Source organism: Suncus etruscus, chromosome 13 (genome assembly GCF_024139225.1).
Source record: "Suncus etruscus isolate mSunEtr1 chromosome 13, mSunEtr1.pri.cur, whole genome shotgun sequence".
Lineage (NCBI taxonomy): Eukaryota > Metazoa > Chordata > Mammalia > Eulipotyphla > Soricidae > Suncus > Suncus etruscus.
This window is the reverse complement of record NC_064860.1, coordinates 14,169,910-14,183,173: the sequence shown is the minus strand read 5'-3', so window position 1 is coordinate 14,183,173 and position 13,264 is coordinate 14,169,910. Positions and strand designations below refer to the sequence as shown.

Genomic DNA, 13,264 nt, shown 5'->3' with positions numbered 1-13,264 from the left:
TTGGATAATTACAATCCCCTGGAAACAGTGCTGCCTACTGTCTCCCCTATTTTCATTAAATTGCATCATCTGTGCTGGATATTAATAAGCTAGAAAGTTCTCCTGGTGGTAATCAATGAAGACCGAGCAGCTCTGCCAGGAAAGAAGCCTTAATCAGTAGGTGTTTTTATCCTGCACATGAAGTTCAAACCATACAACCAAATCCAAAAGCTAGTTGAGCAATTTTTTCTTTATTTCCATTATTTAAAAAGGAAAAAAAGAATTATGTGTACAAATTTTCTCCGCTTAATTGTCACACCGGAGTCAGCTCATTTTTCAAATGGTCTTTGACAGTGAAATGGTGGATTGTGTGTTTCACAATCCCCAGAGAGAGAGAGAGAGAGAATGGGATCCCCATGGCCCCCGTCTGGGAAGGACAAGAGACACAGGTCCTGCAGAAATTCTGACACAGGAAATAATCCAAGCTGTTCACCCATGATCCAGTCACTCTACCATGTAGAACCATGAACCAAGATGGCAGCTTCCCTTCAGGCCTCCAAAGCAATCTTTATTAGGAAAAGCAAAGCCCACCCCCAAGAGGAGGGGGAAAAGCCAGATGAGGAGGCAATGGGGAAACATCTTTTTAACAACAACAAAAACAAACAAACAAACAAAAAAACAACAAAGGAACCTATCAAGAGACATCTAATTAGAAAGCAATATGAGGACCAATCCAAAGGCCTCTACCAACATTTGACTGTTAAATCCAAAGTTATTCTTTACTCTCTTGCGTTCTCTTTAAATAAAAAAAAAAATGCAACTAGCCAGAGTGGTTCTGAATAATCCCACATGTCAGCGATGAAGAATCAAGTATTCAAGAGAGAATAATAGTACCTCGTCCACGAATGTAGCTACGTGTGCAAGAGATGAGACTGGTAACTCTCCAAATATAACTGTTTGCGAAAAATCGTTCGCTGTCACACCTTCTTCAGTCATCTTTTTGGAAACATATACAAGTTTATGCTTCGCATCTCTTGGAATCTGAAATAAGCACAAGGAAATGAGTTTGAGTTGCCATGTTAACAAGGCAGAACATCTGTCTTGCTGCTAGACTGAGCACAGGAACAAATTCTGGCTTCTTGCCCACCCATACAAGTCAGATTGTTCCAGTGCCCTTCTCTGTACTGCAAGTGTGTACAAGTGTGTCGAGTTTTCTTTGTTCTATTAGAATGCTAATTTCACAGCATTCTAGGTGTGGAAATATCACCTTTACAAGGTAGGCCAGTTACACCAGATCATTATAGACCATAACATCTAGTAATTAAAAACAAATATAAGGTGCATAAAGAATGTTTCCATCTTAGCACCTTATTCATCATCTTTTCTCGTCTGGAAATAAGCCAAACTGAAGTAAGCAGGGCACACCGAGGTTAATTTGTATGTTTAAAGTAGAGAAGTCTTTAATTGAGATAGTTTAACACTTCCACAGCTCAGTCATATCTTCAGATATGAAGATCCACTAACTTGAGTTAACGCCAGAGTTCTGTCATATCTCCTCTACTGGCCAACGTTTTTCTTTACTTTTTTCTTTCTCTTACTCTTTCTCCTTCCTTCCTTAACTTTTTCTTTTCTTTTTCTTCCTCCTTTCCTACCTCCCTCTCCTCCTTCCCCCTCCTCTCCCTTCCTCCCTCTTTCTCTCCCTCCTTTCCTTCCTTCCTTCCTTCCTTCCTTCCTTCCTTCCTTCCTTCCTTCCTTCCTTCCTTCCTTCCTTCCTTCTTTTTTTTTCTTTTTTTTTTTATGGTTTTTGGGTCACACCCGGCATTGCTCAGGGGTTTTTCCTGGCTCCGTACTCAGAAATCGCTCCTGGCAGGCACGGGGGACCATATGGGATGCCGGGATTCAAACCGATGACCTTCTGCATGAAAGGTAAACGCCTTACCTCCATGCTATCTCTCCGGCTCCTCCTTCCTTCTTTTTCTTTTTTTTTTTTCCTTCCTTCCTTTTCTTAATTCAAATGAGCAGCGATGCACAGTCAAAATAACTTTAAAACTTACCCAAACTTCAGGCTACCTTCTAATTTCCACAAATTATATCGAGGATGAATATTATGAAATTGAGGCGCTTGAAGACATAAAAACTTTAAAACTGACTCTAAACTTTTCTGGCTTGGAAAAAAAAAATACATAGAGTATCTTAATCTTTTGTGAACCAAAGGATTTCATTTAAAGTTCAGGACCCGAGAGATAGCACAGTTGGTGGGTTTGCCTTAGACATGACAGACAGACCCTAAACAGATATTCGGTACCCCAGGTGGCTCCAGAGCTCCACCAGGATTGATTCCTGAGTGTCCAGGCAGGAGTGAAGCCCTAATCAACTACCAGGTGAGCCCTCAAATAAACAAAAATTAAAAAGAGGCAAGTTGGTGGTGGGAATGTTGCACTACGGAAGAGGGATGTTCTCTCTCTCTCTCTCTCTCTCTCTCTCTACTGGGGAAGAGGGATGTTCTCTCTCTCTACTGGGGAAGAGGGATATTCTCTCTCTCTACTGGGGAAGAGGGATATTCTCTCTCTCTCTACTGGGGAAGAGGGATGTTCTCTCTCTCTACTGGGGAAGAGGGATGTTCTCTCTCTCTACTGGGGAAGAGGGATGTTCTCTCTTTCTACTGGGGAAGAGGGATGTTCTCTCTCTCTACTGGGGAAGAGGGATGTTCTCTCTCTACTGGGGAAGAGGGATGTTCTCTCTCTCTACTGGGGAAGAGGGATGTTCTCTCTCTACTGGGGAAGAGGGATGTTCTCTCTCTCTCTACTGGGGAAGAGAGATGTTCTCTCTCTTCTGTCTCTCTACTGGGGAAGAGGGATGTTCTCTCTCTCTACTGGGGAAGAGGGATGTTCTCTCTCTCTACTGGGGAAGAGGGATGTTCTCTCTCTACTGGGGAAGAGGGATGTTCTCTCTCTCTACTGGGGAAGAGGGATGTTCTCTCTCTACTGGGGAAGAGGGATGTTCTCTCTCTCTCTACTGGGGAAGAGGGATGTTCTCTCTCTCTCTACTGGGGAAGAGAGATGTTCTCTCTCTTCTGTCTCTCTACTGGGGAAGAGGGATGTTCTCTCTCTCTACTGGGGAAGAGGGATATTCTCTCTCTACTGGGGAAGAGGGATGTTCTCTCCTCTCTCTCTCTCTCTCTCTCTCTCTCTCTCTCTCTCTCTCTCTCTCTCTCTCTGTCTCTCTCGTTTTTGGACCACACCCGGTGATGCTCAGGCTATGCGCTCAGAAATCGCTCCAGGCTGGAAAGACCATAATGGGACACCATGGGATGGAACCACAGTCTGTCCTCAGTTAGTGCATGCAACGCAAGTGCCCTACCGCTCCGGCAGCGAGGGGGGTGGTGTTCTTTTTATGACTGAAACCCAACTACAAACATGTTTGTAATCATGGTGCTTAAATAAAGATATTGTTTAAAAAGGAAAAAAATAAATTTATTTTACTTTAAAGAAAAGGGGGGGGGAGAGATAGCATGGAGGTAAGGCGTTTGCCCTGCGTGCAGAATGACGGTGGTTCAAATCCCGGCATCCCATATGGTCCCCGGAGCCTGCCAGGAGCAATTTCTGAGCGTAGGGCCAGTGTGACCCCCAAACAAAACAAAACAAAACAAAACAAAACAAAACAAAAAAGCCAAGTTGAGCCAGCACAACCTGAGTGCGGATTGTTTAGAAACTCTTTTGAGATGAAGCAATGCTTTCCCCAGAGCAGTTTGGTTGGCAGGCCAACACTAAGGCCTGCAGGACAATCCCATAGGAACTTCCCCCACAAGTTCAAGGCTGTAAACTGACCCAAAAGAGCCTAAATGGATCTCCGCGGAGCCAGAAGCACAGCAGGTCCCAGGACGCACGCAGCAGGACGCATCCTGCTTCGCGCCCCTCAACTTGCTCCAGGAGCACAAACATTCCCAGGACCCCTCTTGACTGGGTAGAGGTACAGAAAAGCCTAGTGGCTGGCTGCCTTTGGAGAAGTAAAATAAATAAATAAATAAGTAAATAAATAAATAAATAAATAAATAAATAAATAAATAAATAAAGCCTGTGCCTTTCAGCGACCTCTCAAAGCCAACCGTCCCAGCCAAGTTAGTTGGTTAGCAGCCCCTCCACCGGACGGGTGGTCCCTCCACCCTGCTCCCCTTCTCACCTCTTTGGAGACCACGAAGCTCTTAGTGGCAGCGACGGTGAACACCAGGCGTCCGGGGCTCTCCAGGAACCCCTCCAGGACCTGCCGGTGCTCCTCGCTCTGCAAATACTCGCCCCATTTCTCCTCCGGGAGCAGCAGCAACAGCTGCACGCATCTGCCCAAGAAACGCACGCGAGGGTCCAGGGCGCATCTCCGCGCTCTCCGGGCACACGCGGCCTCTTCGTCCTCTTCCTCCTGCTCCTCCTCCTCCAGTTCCATCTCTTCTACCGCCTCCAGGTCGGCGGCCGGGCTGCGGGGCGCAGTGGGCACTTTGTCCTCTCCCCACGGTCACAGAGCGCAGAGCGCCCGAGGACCCAGGAGAAGCGCTTAAGGATACTTTGCGCACAGCGCGCCCAAATGCCCAATTCGACCCGCTGCCACCGCGCTCCCAGCTCCACACTTTGCGCTCTTGGACCGTGAGTGGCTTTGGGGGACAAGCCAGCCCGACCGGCCCTGAGGCCGCGCGTCCCGTTTCCAGGGGGACAGCGTCCCCGCCCAGCGCTCCGGGGTGCGGCCTGACCCAGGATGGACACCGGCGGAGGAAGGGCGGGTCCTTGGCCACCCGGAGACCCTTGCAGCCACTACCTCGCCACCCTCCTGCGCCTTCGACCCCGGGGCACCTATTTGGGGGTCCCACTACAAGGCAGAAACTGGCCAGAGCTGATGGAACAGCTTTCTCCCAATCTTGGAGAAATTTCTTTCTTTCTTTCTTTCTTTCTTTCTTTTCTTTCTTTCTTTCTTTCTTTCTTTCTTTCTTTCTTTCTTTCTTTCTTTCTTTCTTTCTTTCTTCTTCTTTCTTTCTTTCTTTCTTTCTTTCTTTCTTTCTTTCTTTCTTTCTTTCTTTCTTCTTTCTTTCTTTCTTTCTTTCTTTCTTTCTTTCCTTTCTTTCTTTTCTTTCTTTCTTTCTTTCTTTCTTTCTTTCCTTTCTTGCTTGCTTTCTTTCTTTCTCTCTCCTTCTTTCTTTCTTCTTTCTTTCTTTCTTTCTTTCTTTCTTTCCTTTCTTTCTTTCTTTCTTTTCTTTCTTTCTTCTTTCTTTCTTTCTTTCTTTCTTTCTCTCTCTCTCTTTCTTTCTTTCCTTTCTTTCTTTCTCTTTCTTTCTTTCTTTCTTTCTTTTTCTTTCTCTCTCTCTTTCTTCTTTCTTTCTTTCTTTCTTTCTTTCTTTCTTCCTTTCTTCCTTCCTTCCTTCCTTCCTTCCTTCTTTCTTTAATAGATGAGAGGTGAAATGATTTTATTTTTGATTACTGTCACAGCCTAAGTGAAATCTTTTTAGGTTGTTTGTTAAACATGTACATGGAATCTATTATGCTGAGTGAAATAAGTCAGAGGGAGAGAGATAGACGCAGAATAGTCTCCCTCATCTATAGGTTTTAAGAAAAACAAAAGACCTTCTTGCAATAATTTTTAGAGACAAAAGAGAGGAGTGCTGGAAAGTCCAGCTCACAACATGAAGCTCATCACAAAGAATGATGAGAGCAGTTAGAGAAATAATTACATTGAGAACTATCACAACAATGTGAATGAATGGGGAAGTAGAAAGCCTGTCTAGAGTACAGGCGAGGGTGGGATGGGGAGGAGGGAGATTTGGGACATTGGTGGTGGGAATGTTGCACTGATGAAGGGGGGTGTTCTTTACATCACTGAAGCCCAACCACAATCATGTTTGTAATCAAGGTGTTTAAATAAAGATATTTTAAAAAAAATGAAAACACCTCATACTGTGTTTTTTCATTTGATATGTAAAAGAAAAAATTTTAAAGATTAATCTTGGACTCAAAGGAACGCTTAACAAACCTATCTTACCGAGGAAACACCTCTTTTTCTTTTTCTTTTTTAATTTTCATTATTTAAGCACCATGATTACAAACGTACTTGTAGGGGCCGGTGCGGTGGCGCTAGAGGTAAGGTGTCTGCCTTGCCAGCCCTAACCTAGGACAGACAATGTTTCGATCCCCGATCCCCCGGTGTCCCATATGGTCCCCCATGCCAGGAGCGACTTCTGAGCGCATAGCCATGAGTAACCCCTGAGCGTCACCGGATGTGGCCCAAAAACAAAAGAAAAAAAAAATCAAAGAAACAAACATATTTGTAGTTGGGGTTATTTATACAAAAGAATGAAAAATTATTTATCTTGATTTTTTTTTTCCTTCAGGTAAACCTGAGCAAGGCACTTTTGTATCCCAGCCAGAAAAGGATGGAGGGTAATGGAGCAGTTGCAGGGCCTTCATCCAGGGTTCTCATTCACTTTTCCAAAGAGGGAAAGGGGCCTCTAAGAAATAGTGCAGGGAACCTAACCTGCCTTGCACTAAGCCAGTGCTTCTCAATTATTTTCTGTCATGCCCCCTAGGAAAAAGAAAACATTTTTCATGGCCCCACCGCGCGACTGTAAATAGTATCTTTATTTAAAAAAAAAACAACTTTTACCTGCAAAACAAAAATATATTAAATAATTTGAGCTGATTTTTTAAACAGAAGCGATATCTGGATTAATGGCTATGATGAGCACGTTTTGCAATGCATGGCATTTCGAAGTGGGGTTTGAAGCAGGACACAGCAACTCTCAGCTCCAGAGACATACAGAGACATCAATACGGGGCTTCGCTTGTTATGACAGTGTTTGCCGAGGTCAAAGACATCCCCCTTTACGGAGTCTCACGTCCACCCCTGGGGTCTTGCCCCACTATTTGAGAACCACTGCACTAGGCAGACCCTGTTAGATCCCGGGAACTGCATATGGTCCTCTCCCAGCACCCCCGAAAGTGATCCTTGAAGGCTGAGCCAGGAGTTAGCCCTGTGCACAAGCCAGGTGTAGCCCCAAAACCAAAAGAAAAAGAAAAAACGTAGACTGTGAAGAAAATTCTGAGAAATGAAGGAAGCAGAATTTGAAAGTGGTGGGTAAGGAGAGTCCTGTTTTTAAAATCTGTCCCTTTGGTTAATAGATCATTTCCTAATAAAAACTTACATCCTGACCCTTGGTTATAAGAATCAATGATAAATCCAGCAAGATTTGAAGCTTTACTCACCTCAAGCAAGGGTGAGTGCAGTTAGAACACTACTGAAACTCAACTACAGTCATGTTTGTAATCACGGTGTTTAAATAAAAAAATTAATTAAAAAAAATAAAAACACTTAAAAAAAGATTTGAAGTGTCAGCAGCTGCTCTTTTTCCACTGTCTTTGATCATCATCTCAAACCCTCTACTGAGGACTGGAGAGATAGTAAAGTGAGTGAGCCTCATGCCAGCAGCCCACCCGAGTTCCGTCAAGCACCCTGAACAATGAGATGTAGGCTCAGAGCACAGTCAATCACACAGTGGCCCAATCACCACTCAACCCATTTATTTTTTAAATAATATCTTTATTTAAGCACCATAATTACAAACATGTTTGTAGTTGGGTTTCAGTCACAAAAAGAACATCCCCCTTGGGGCCAGGCGGTGGCGCTAGAGGTAAGGTGCCTGCCTTGCCTGCGCTAGCCTTGGACGGACCGCGGTTCGATCCCCCGGTTTCCCGTATGGTCCCCCAATCCAGGAGCGACTTCTGAGCGCATAGCCAGGAGTAACCCCTGAGCGTCACTGGGTGTGGCCCAAAAACCAAAAAAAAAAAAAAAAAAAAAAGAACACCCCCCCCCTTCACCAGTACAGCATTCCTACCACCAATGCCCCCCTTTCTCCCTCCTCCCCATCCTCTGCCTATATTCCAGACAGGCATTCTACTTCTCTCATTCATTAACATTGTCATGATAGTTGTTAATGTAGTTATTTCTATAACTGCACTCACCACTCTGTGGTGAGCTTCATATGGTGAGCCGGTCCTTCCATCCCTCATCTCTATTGTCTCTGGGCATTATTACAATAATGCCTTTTATTTTTCTTAAAATCTATAGATGAGTGAGACTATTCTGTGCCTATCTTTCTCCCTCTGATTTATTTCATTCAGTATAGTTTCTATGTCCATCCATGTAGCTTCTCTCTCTCTCTCTCTCTCTCTCTCTCTCTCTCTCTCTCTCTCTCTCTCTCTCTCTCTCTCTCTCTCTCTCTCTCATTTAAAACAGAAAAGGTGGTAGGGCCAGAGTAGTTGCACAAGTGGTAGGGCATTTGGCTTGCACATACTAACCTAGGAAGAACTGCAGTTTAATCCCCCGGTGTCCCATACGGTATCCCCAGCCAGGAGCAATTTCTGAGCACATAGCCAGAAATGTCACCAGGTGTGGCCCAACCCTCCCTCCAAAAAAGGTGGAAATGTAACTCTTCCTCCAACTTTTTGTTTCTCTAACCTCTTCTTTTGGTATGTAAAGCCCACCTGGATTACAGGGCCTTCCATTACCCTGGTGGGTGGAGTTCTAGATAATAAAGTGTGCTGGCTTTGAGCACCTGAGAGAAAGCACATGGCAGGCAGGCAACTCATGGTAGAGGTTGCATATGGCAGAGAAAGTTTGTGAGAAAATATCTTTTCTGACTACTTGGTGTATTATTTCTTTGCAACTACTCTGCTTCATCAGACCCATTGGCCTAAAGGGTTATAAATACAGTGCCTGGGGCAGTCTCACCCAACTCATGGATTTTAATTTTAATTTTATTTTACATCTATGTTTATCACATCACTCAGTGTAATGGCCAAGACTTGGAAACAACCCAGTGTCTAACTGTGAATGAATGCATCAAGAAGTTGTGATGAGGGGCCGGGCGGTGGCGCTAGAGGTAAGGTGCCTGCCTTGCCTGCGCTAGCCTAGGACGGACCGAGGTTCGATCCCCCGGCGTCCCATATGGTCCCCCAAGCCAGGAGCGACTTCTGAGCGCATAGCCAGGAGTAACCCCTGAGCGTCACTGGGTGTGGCCCAAAAACCAAAAAAAAAAAAAAAAAAAAAAGAAGTTGTGATGTAGATCCACAAGGGAATGTGATGCAACTCTAAAAAAAAGAACAAAAATCATGCAATTTGCTGTGATGTGAATGGAAGCAGGGGAAGTTAGTCAGGCTGAGTAAAGTCAGTCAAAGGAAAAGGGATAGGTACACAATGTATGTGGGACTGAAAGCACTAATTTTATATGTGGGAAAGTAGATGGCTTTGTATGTGGGGACTAAAAGAAAAAAAGCACAAAACTTGAGTGTTGAAGGGGAGGCAGTCAATGGAAGAGACAATGAAGACCTGTGGGGAGGGAGGTGGGTTCACTGGTGATAAATGTGGTGTTGGAATTGTAGAAAATGATCGTTAGTAATATTGTAAGTCATGGAGCCTCAATTTTTTAAAAAAGAAAGAAAAGGATAAAGAACTGTAAAAAACCCAAGAGGGCTCTCCAAGCCTGTGTCATTCACATACATATCTCTTTCTTTGCTTGCTTATTTCCACTCTCAAGAAATTTGTGTTCTCTCTTGAACGTGTACTTCTCTCTTTCTCTCCCCTCAAACCTTTCTAAATTTTTCAATAAACAATTATCAATAAACAATCTTGCATCATTAAAAATAAATCAATAAAATAGACCAAAGGAAGTGGATCAGGTAGAGGGAGAAGTTAGATGTTAAGTTGCTTCCAGGGGACCTCTTAAGCTACGCTTGGAGAGATATCTCACATAAATTCCATTTTATCCTCACATTAACTTGTCAGCAGAGGAGGAAGCATAATTTTTGTTGAGCAGTGCCCTTTGGCTATGAAGAAAATAGGTGAAGGATTCAGCATAAGACATTAACAGACAGCATTTTCTGCAGCTATATAAAGAACATTTGGGCAGAGTAAAAAGGAGAAACAGAGATAAGATACATCACACTGAGTAAACCTGATTTTGAAATGAAAAGCCCAGGGTGCCAGAAAGATAATATGGTGGACAAGGCATTTACCTTGCAAGCAGCCAGCTCATGTTCAATCCTGGCATCCCAAATGGTTTCCTGAGTCCCTCCAGAAAATTATCACTGAGTGCAGAGCCAGGACTAAACCCTGAGTACTGCTAACTGTGGGCCCCAAAACAAAAAAATAAAAATAAATAAAGTTAAAGTACAGACTCATGATTTATTTTGTCTTTAAGAAAACATTCAGTACTAAGTTTTGCTCACTGAAGTGAATTTAAAACAAGAACCAACCCTTTCAATAAGTTGTCCTAGTATATAGAGATTGGCTTCTAGATAGCGTTTCTCACAAAGAAAGCCTCAGAAATAACTAATTCCAGCTGCCAGGCAGAGAAAGTACAAGTTGTCATCAAAATAATTTGTATTACTAAAAAGCAGAGAATAATGCTAAGGATATATCAGAAACAGGAAGGGGTTGGAGAGATAGTAGAAAAATCAAGGCATTTGATGTAACACAGTTATGGCCCTGTCTATGGTCCCTCAGCCCAGGAGTGGGCTGAAAAGATAGCATGGAGGTAGTGCATTTGCCTTGCATGCAGAAGGGCGGTGGTTCGAATCCCGGCATCCCATATGGTCCCCTGAGCCTGTCAGGAGAGATTTCTGAGCATAGAGCCAGGAGTAACCCCTGGGCACTGCCGGGTGTGACCCAAAAAACAAACAAACAAAAACAGCAACAAAAACAAAAAAGAAAACAAAAAAAGAACCACCAGAAGTGAACCCTGAGCACAAACTATTATTTCCCAAGCACTGCGAATATTGTCCCATCCTACCCCACAACCCTCCTCTTATTTTTTTAACAAAGCCAATTTGAAAAGCTTCCATTGCCTCTCAAAAACTTGAACTCAAATAAGAACAAAAGCTTTAATATAATTCAAGCATATGTCTATGAATCTGTAATGAAATTTCTGCTCAATATTAAGAAACTTGAGAAGAGCTCTCCGTTCAGTTTATGAAAACAACAAATATGCTCAGAAATATGCAAAAATCATGATTTCCTTGATCCTATCAGAGAGTAGTGACTGGGCAACGGCTGAAACAGGACACTTAACCAGTTGGCAGGAGTATCGCCTGATACTGGTCAAAATCACTTGGCTAAGTGTTTAAGAAATTGCTAGTAATAGTGTGGTGTATTTAGGGAACAGAAACTGTGGGACACAGACGCAAGAGAGTTTGTTCCTACTCACAGACTCTTCTCTACAAACATCAAAGAAGTCTTACTTTCAAATACCTGGCTGAGGGGCCAGAGCAATAGTGGGCAGGGTGCTTACTTTAAACATGACCAGCCTGGGTTTAATCCCCAGCACTTCAAACAGTCTTCTGAGCCCTTTCAGGAGTGATCCCTGGGTGCATAGCTTGAGCATTGTCAGTATGCCCCCAAACCAAACAATTGCAAAACTCTGTTGCATGCCCTGCATATAGCCAACCCTGATTTGGTCTAGGCACTACATGATCTAAATATCTTTAGATGTAGCCCTGGAAACCCCAGTCACTATCTGGGGGACCCGGATAATCCTCGGCATGGCAGAACCCAAGCAGCATCAGAGCCTCAGACCTCCATATTGAACCTCCTATTTGGTTGACCAAGACCACTGGGAGGGACCCCTGGCTTCCTGAACACCACTCGGGAAACCCCGCCTCCTCACCAAAGAAAGGGGCAAGAAAGGTCTGGTGGGAGTCCTGGCAGAGTTCTCTTGGGTAAAGACTGGAGCAGGGAAATAAGATCCACTTCCATCCTTCTCCTGTTCCCCTTGTAGGAATCATCAACACTCCTTCCAAGTAAAAGGGAATCTGACAGTAATATAGAAGCCCGTCACATTCATGTTATGCTCGTTAAATGTCCATAACCTTATCTGCAATAAGCAAACAAAAATATAAATGACTGCTCTATCTCACAAAAAAAAAAAAAAAAAAAAGGCATCAGCACCATTTTCCTACAAAGAAGGAGGAGCTGAATGCCTCCCTCCTTCAAGGTCAGGCAGATTTAGTGACTGGTACTAAATAAAAGGTGTAGGAGTGACAATGAGTGACTATGCCATGAATGATGCAGCCACTTCCTTGGACCATTGACTCTGGGACAGTTTTACTGCTCTATTGTGAAGACCCAAAAGCCATATGTGCTGAGATCTTCTCCACAACAGGGTGCATGATCCAGCTTGGTAGCAAATCCTTACATCATCAGTCAGGTCGTAATATGACATTAGCTGCTGCTAACATTTTAATAGGAATCACAGAATGACTGACTGTAGGCCAAAGTCGCCCAATGAAGCTACTCCCAACCTACTGTATCTAAGAACTGGGTGATACTGTTTTAATCCCGCAGGCCTGAGTGCAGTTTGCAATGCAGATGAGGTACCTGAAATCAAGTACTGTTCTAAATATTAAAAAACTAAGTGTCGGGGCTGGAGAGATAGCATGGAGGTAAGGCGTTTGCCTTTCATGCAGAAGGTCATCAGTTCGAATCCCGGCGTCCCATATGGTCCCCCGTGCCTGCCAGGAGCAATTTCTGAGCATGGAGCCAGGAGTAAGCCCTGAGCACTGCCGGGTGTGATCCAAAAACCACAAAAAAACAAAAACAAAAACAAAAACAAAAAACTAAGTGTCGCCAAAATCTTGATAGCACTTGTACGTACAACCTATGACAAAAGACTTTGAAGGGGTTGTGATGAAGACTTAAAGTGAAGTGAGAAAAATTTTACTGGGAATGAAAGATGGAAAAGACCAGGCACTTCAGATGACTCTAACACATCATGGTGCCAGAGACCAGAATGTCAACCTCACATTTGCAAGGTCACCACAGAGCCATTTTCAGCTGCCCTAACTTTAGCATCTTTAGACTACAATAATCAGATCTACAGAAGCTAAGCAGAAGCTTAGAAACTCTGGTGGAAGTGAACTGATTGACAAAAGCCTGAAAGCTTGCCAACAACAGACCCACAGAGCTCTAAGAAAAGGACATCCTTGGCCAACATCCTTGTTGGGCTCTCCTGAGGAGGCATAACGCAGTCTGCTTTTTACTCACTGTGTATCATTAACTTATTTTTTAATTACCAAGCCTTTTGAAGGTAGTCATTAGGAGGGATTGCCATTTATTTATAATGACAGAACCCTACAGCATCCAGAAAGACCCTCTAGCAATACTATTGTTCAACTATTGCTTTAACTAGACCAAGAACCTTCCAAGAAGAAAAATTAAAATGCTAGCAAGGGAAGAACTTTTGTGACTCCATAAATTT

At 43.6% G+C, this 13,264-nt stretch overlaps 1 protein-coding gene across 1 annotated transcript in view; it reads right to left on the bottom strand.

Moving 5' to 3' along the window:
- Nucleotides 1-13,027, bottom strand: part of DNAH11 (dynein axonemal heavy chain 11) — a 331,898-nt gene extending 318,871 nt beyond the window's left edge. The window contains 4 exon segments of the mRNA XM_049785980.1: nt 874-1,020; nt 4,159-4,447; nt 4,535-4,817; nt 12,967-13,027. Coding sequence (XP_049641937.1) covers nt 874-1,020; nt 4,159-4,447; nt 4,535-4,817; nt 12,967-13,027 — 780 coding nt within the window.
- Between the last annotated feature and the right edge of the window lie 237 nt (nt 13,028-13,264).